General features: G+C 30.7%; 1 protein-coding gene across 1 annotated transcript; it reads left to right on the top strand.

Moving 5' to 3' along the window:
- Positions 1-590: 590 nt before the first annotated feature.
- LOC126744487 (uncharacterized) lies at positions 591-7,068 on the top strand. Its single transcript, XM_050451923.1, has 3 exons — positions 591-857; positions 5,343-5,576; positions 6,705-7,068. Exons 1-3 carry the CDS (start codon positions 702-704, stop codon positions 6,831-6,833), a joined length of 519 nt encoding a protein of 172 aa, XP_050307880.1. The 5' UTR covers positions 591-701; the 3' UTR covers positions 6,834-7,068.
- The last annotated feature ends 36 nt before the right edge of the window (positions 7,069-7,104 follow it).

Here is a 7,104-nt window from a genome sequence, read left to right as displayed (position 1 = left end):
AAACTATATGTACTCCTTGTACTTGTCGCTCAATATTTGCAGTGAGTTTTCAATGTATTAGGATTCTTGTAGAGCCTTTGACAGTATTAAGATTTTTTCAATCCACTGAAAAACTACTCAATTACTCGAAAACGGTCGTACTTACAAAGAAACTTGTAAAAACCTTTTTGGTAAAGAAACTCATCAGGTTTTATATGAATCTAAAAATATTTAAATCTGCACATGAGTTTTCAACATATTCGGATTTTTATAAAGCCTTTGGTAGTATTTAGTATCTCCAAACCATTCTGTCTTTCCCATAGCATAAAGTTATGACGTCACATGAAGTCATGGGCGGAGCCTGCGTCACGACCAATGGAGTCCCGCGCCACATACCTTACATTCAAAAATAAGATATATTATATTAAATATTATTATTATTAAATATTAACCTCACAATAAAACCCTATAGTGAGGTAACCTTTATAAGTTGATACCTCTTAGACTATAAATGGTAATCAGAGGACATCAAACAACTCGGACCACTTATGAAGTAAAGGAGAAGAAGAAGAGTATGTCAACTTGTAACCTAACCTAGGTATGTTCTTGTTTTAATTTATGGTTATATTTATAACAACAAACGGGATTCAACCAGAATAAAATATAAATATTGCATTAATTAAAATAAAATTTATTGTTTTTCGTTTCGGTTCGTATTAAAAATGCGTAACGTTGAAATTAAAGCTAAAGTACGAGATTTACAACAATTACTGAGTCAAGCAGAAAAATTAGCTGCCGCAGAAGCAACTATCATAAAACAGCATGATACCTTTTATACTGCCCCCAATGGTCGATTGAAGCTCAGAAGATTCCCAGATGTAAGTATAGCTTTTGGGTACTTTAATAATCCTGTTTTTAAGGTAAGGTACTATGTACTTTATATTTAGGTTTAATGCTCAAAAATTAGCTAGATTTGGTATAAGCTATGCTATAAAGGAATTCAGTGTTATTTTTTTGTACATACACCCAATTTTAGTACTACATACTTATAATTTATTGAGGTTCTTTAAGGCTGAAACTTTTCAAAGTTCCAGAAGTTGCTCATCTTTTATGGAATCTCCTACTACTACCACTTTTCTTACAAATATATCTACATAGCAGAACTCACTAATGTAGATAAAATATTTGTTGTTCAAAAGAGACTCATTCTCATCAGTTTTCAGAATCAAATATTAGGAATCTTATAAAGAGATCTTCAAAAGACATGGTATTCTTTCCAAATACTGATTTTTTTAATAAATAAGTAAACATATTGCTTTATTTTAGCAACTTTATCTGTAAAATGGATAATAATAAACACTGCAAATGAAACATTTCTTTAGGACATACAAAGACAATGATATCTATTGGTGTTAATACTACATAACAGAGTTTACACAAGTCAATATTATAGGCTTAAATAATTAATACTAGCCATTAATTTACAAGATCCATAAAATTATAGTTTAGATATTCATTAATCCTAAAAAATGTTTACTAGGTTTAACTACCTTAATTGTCTTCTAAACCCTTTAAGAGGCATACCATTTTAAGGTGAAGTGGCAATTTATTGAAGAACAGTGACCTATAAAAAGAAGAACCAGTTTTATTGAAATGTTCGTTATGTTATGAAATGTACTTTTCAATGTGTGTCTTTGAAAGTTTCATAGTTATTAATGTTAATTTTAATATAAATATACAGGATGTTAATAAAGTATGTAGACAAACTTTGACTATTGAATCCTTGCTCAACATGTTCATATAAATATCGATGGTTTAAAGCACAAATATTGTATGTTCACTTTTTGTCCATTTCGGGGTAAAGGTATAGTTTGAACCCAGTAGGACAGATCTATAATCTGTACAAATATTGTATGTCCAAAATGACGAGTAAGGTGGGGGATCAACACTTCACTCATATTGTAAAACCACAGACTAATAAGTTCTGTCTAAGCACACTTATAGTATCTAATGGATTCTAAAGCAGTGCACAACTGGTCGAAGCACAAATATAGTAAGTCCAGTCCGGACATACAATATTTGTGTTTTTTTAGAACAATTAACAAGAGCTCAAATATTGTATATCCGGACATAACATAAATGTGCGCTGTAGTATTATTGACAGAAGCCCTCCGTTTTCGACTTGTTTGGGCTTGCTATATTTTTATTTTCATAATGATTCATAATATTAAATAAAAAGCAGCTTATTGTGAGTTAAAGTGAACTTTTATTGTTGCAACAATGTTTTATTTTGCATAAATGTTTTATTGTTGCAACAAGAAAGCAATATCAGAAAAACTAAATCACGCGTATATTCAATACCTGATGAACAAGGATCTAATGTTCGAGTTTCCTTAAAATTTTTTTGTGCAACTTTTAGCATATTAAGTTTCCAAATTATTGACCTTGCTTTGAAAAAACGTGGCCCAGGTGGAGCTTATATTGGTACTGATGGACGAAAAGGAAAAATTCGTGCCAATATTACATCCGAAAAAGCAACAAATCATGGTTAAAAACATATAGACAGCTTTCCTCATATGGAAAGTCACTACAGTCGGCGCGATACGAAAAAATTGTATTTGGCAGCTGATTTGAATTTATCCAATTTGGAAGAAAGCTGGCAACTTCACAAAAAGAAGGAGAAAGAAGCAATGGAGATGAAAGATGCAGATAAAAAAAGATCATTAGAAGACTCAATCTACCGAGCAATTTCTTTTGATTTAGAAGCTATTTTGTTAGTCCCTTTTTCCGCTGATTTTCAAATCTATTACAAGCGTAAGCTCTCTGTTTTTAATTTCGCCATATTTGATCACAGTGGTCACTGTTTCCTTTGGGATGAAACTCATGGCTCTAAAGGAGCTTCAGAAATTGGTACGTGCCTATTAAAGTATTTGTACAACTTACCTCAGACTGTGTCACATGTTTCTAGTTTTTCTGATACTTGCAGAGGGCAAAATCGTAATTAATTTGTTACTGCAGCGAGGTTGTTTGCTGTCAATAAAATTGAACACTTACAAATTGTAGATCTAAAGTTCATGGAATCCGGCCATTCCTATCTAGAGGCAGATTCAATACACGCCACTATTGAACGAGCACGTAAACATCGCAAAATTTTCACAACCGAAGAATGGGGGTTGTTAATAGAAATGGCAAGAAAACAACCATCATGTCCGTATCAGGTCTATAAAGTTGCTTTTCCAGATTTTTATGACTTACAGGAACTGGCGTCACTTGTAATGCAAAATACTTCTAAGGAACAAATAAAATGGCTTCACATTAAATGGCTAAGATTTGATAAATCTAAACCATTCATCATTCAATATAAATATTCATTGGCTAATAATGAATTCTTAAAATTTGATGTTTTGCAAGGAAGAAAAAAGAAAACTGTATCATGGGAAACTCTGGACTTGAGATTGCCAATTTCAGAAGCCAAAAAAAAAGACTTAAAAGATAATTTGCTTGGTAAGCAAATTATTCCCATGGCATACAAAAGTTATTTTGAAAGTTTACCGAGTTCAAAGAAAGCCAAAGATCTTGTTCCATATAAAACAAATCCTAACGTCGACGATCAAGAGGATTAAAATGCCGATAATACGATAAGCTTTGTTCTACCTTTAATTTGTCAGCGAATGTGTTTTTCTCAATAAAATCTTGAAATTGTAATAATAAATAAATTGTTTTTTTTATTAAGCCTATTTGTAGTATGTCCACTCGAGGAAATTTAATATATTGTATGTCCAGCATATTTCGAATTATAACTATTTTTATTAAAAATGATGATAGCAATTTGTAATATCATAATATATTGTTATTACAAATACCTGAACTCACTTAAAAAATACCAAATATTTTGTTATTTTATCACGAAATTTACTTGAATGCGAAAGAAAATCTATTTTTCGTATTTCTGCAAAATTTATAAATTTGGACATACAATATTTGCGCTTTAAACCATCGATATATAGGCTTGGAACAGTCAATATGTTAATAATATTTTATCAATATGTCAAGTTTACAGAAATGTGCTCTATAATTTAGAAGAATTCTTAAAGTGTTTTTTTTTATTCAACTCTAAACAAGAACTCCATATGGTATTATCTGGTTCATTTGCAAAATCCTGTTCATTGCAAAGTCCAAATTACAAGTAGTAACAAACAACTTTTGATTTTTACTAGAATTCATTCTTAATCGATTAGTATAAAATGAATCAACAGTCCACAATGGTATCTCCTCAAGACCTCTTTGCAGATCAGCAAGGGTACAGCTTTCTTTCTCAATGTGGTATCATCTGTGAATAGGACAAAATCATACCTGAATCACTAGTCTCAAGATCTTGTTAATCCAAAAGATACATCACATATAATATGAAGGAATTGACAGTAAAATTAAATATAAACAATAAGTTTACACATACATATAAAATCTCAATGTACAATAAATTAAGCTTGAAAGTCAAAACTAATAGGAATTAGGGCGCTACATATTAAATATAAAACAATATAAAAGTTAACTGCTTAAAATATTGCGGTAGTGAATAATATGGTTTTGTGGATAATAGCTCTCTTGGGCTGCTCTATAGGTTGTCAAAGATTTATATTTTTGATAAATCTAGGCAAGTGATATAGATCAAAAAAATGGTCAGTGGTCCCAGAACCAATAATTGAAAGACCTTATAATCCAAGTGATTGAAACCTGATTGCAACTTACCACTTGATCACCAGAGAGGATGGTTTCCATTAATCTAATGTTGGAGTCTAAATACTCTAAAATATGCTCTAAAGTAAGAGTTCTGAAATAGATACAGTTGAAAGATTTACTTACATTGCAAAAAGTGACCCCAGTGAGCTCACTATTACTTGTGCCATAATTTATTAGATCTATCAATTGATGAATTGCTAGTGTAGTACATTCTGCATTTCTAAATCCAACCTGTTTAGTACTAAAAATATCATTAAATTCAAAGTATTCTAGATTTTAAAGCTTTTTGAAAAAATGGGCACAATTAATGATGGGTCGATAAGTAGGTGATTGCAAAGACCTTTATTGTGTAGAGGCACAACTCTAGAGTTTTGATAAATCAATTCTTTAATACACATATTAAGAAGTTTGACCAAAGGATACACAATAAGAATCACAATATGTTTAATTACTGGGGATTCATACCATAAAAGTCCAGACTATTTTTGTTTTTTAAAGACTTAATGAGGTCCCGTACTTCAACAACAGTGGTTTTCTTAAACACAAGATGTGTATTAGGCAGATTTAAACTAGATATATGTTGAATTACATTTGCACTTTGTAATCATTTAGTTATATTTCAGAGCGGTAGTGGAGAACTAATATTTTACGATCGTGAGAATAAGCCGGGACCAAAATTGTGTAACTTTGAGAAAGTGGATGTAGCAGCCGAAAGTGTGGATGGGTTACACAATGTCTTAACCAAAGCACTAGGAGCAAAAGAAGACTTGAAAAAAACAAGACGTTTATTTTTGGTTGATCAGACCAGGATCCATGTTGATGAAGTGGCGAGTCTGGGGAATTTTATGGAGTTGGAGGTAGATGTAAATTTTAAATATTGTCAAAGGATAATGTTAGGTTAGCGATGGCCCTAAAAATTAAAGAGCAGTCAATATTGGGTGCTTTACATTTTTTGCATGAGTGGTAAACTAGAAGGTTTTATCCATTTAAGTAAGAAATTATGTATAACAAATTAATTAAATTACATAAGCCAAAGTAGATATAAAGATTATCTTCAGTAAAGGTTACTGAAGGAGTAATAAAGTTCTAGACAAGATTCTAGAGTTGGTCATTTTAAATTTTGTTCTACTTACATGGAGTTGATATAACAAATAACACATGGATTGGCTTTTAAAATTTATTAAAACCATTTATTCTTCTATAAAGTGTACATTTTGCCACATCAAATTTACATGTTGAAAAACATTTAAATATACTGTACAATCTCCAAAAAGAGGTGAGGTGAAAAGTTTATTTGCTAATCAAAGTGCACACAGCTAGTGTTTTATATCTAATATACCACAAGGGTAAAGTATAATAAAACAGAGCAACAAATTATCGATTAATTTTCACATGAGTGTGATTTGCATGTGTACTTGCAAATACTTGCTTACATACAAAGTAAAGAGATCTGGATTTGAACTTAAAATAAAATTATTATTATTACTATCTATAAACCATTCAAATCATTTTACAGATTTAAAATATGAGAAGGTTTGTATACTAATGATACACCTAATTTAACTTTTAATAATAAGTTTGACTCAGCAACTATGTATTAAGAAAATTACAAGGGAATATAATTCAATTGCGAATATTTTTATATATATATAAAGGAACATAATCAAATGAACTATTCTACTTTGGTTACAGATTTCATACCTTCCCTCCCCACTAGGGGGACGAAGTTATTATATGTAGTGATGGAATTTTCATGTTAATCTTTTCTGTGTTCAAAGAGACAAAAAGCGTTGCAATTAGAATAACTTCCTTAGTCCTTAATTTTATGAAATTAGTGATTAAGGTTTTCAATATAGATTCCAATGATCACTATATTCATGAACGCCATAGGAATCAATGGAACAGGACAGTTCTGCTTCGTGCATATTGATTTCGCTTCTTCAGTTTATGTTTAAGTAATACAGTGCAAGTTGTGATATTTTTAGGTATGTTTAAGACCAGACCAAACGGTGAAAGACGGTGAAAAAATTGCACACGATTTAATGGTGAAATTGGGAATTTCACCCAAGGATCTGATAACTATGGCGTATGTAGACCTTCTCTCTAATGCTTAATTCCAATTGTGTTGTGATATATAAGTGACCCAAACAAACTTTATTGAGCTAGTCACTCAGGAGTAATGTACATATTTTTTTTTGAGAATTTTCCTGAAACCATCACATTTTACTAAGAAACCCCTTTTTAATACAAAAAAAATTAGGACTGGAAAACTTAACGTATTTATTAATTTTTTTTGTCAATGTTGTTGTATTTTCATTTATTATTAAGCAATAAAGAAATGCGATTTTATATTTGTTATAATTTAACTAACTTAAAAAATGAAAC

This window comes from Anthonomus grandis, chromosome 14, assembly GCF_022605725.1.
Source record: "Anthonomus grandis grandis chromosome 14, icAntGran1.3, whole genome shotgun sequence".
In the NCBI taxonomy this organism is placed as follows: domain Eukaryota; kingdom Metazoa; phylum Arthropoda; class Insecta; order Coleoptera; family Curculionidae; genus Anthonomus; species Anthonomus grandis.
This window is presented reverse-complemented; position numbering and strand designations above follow the sequence as displayed.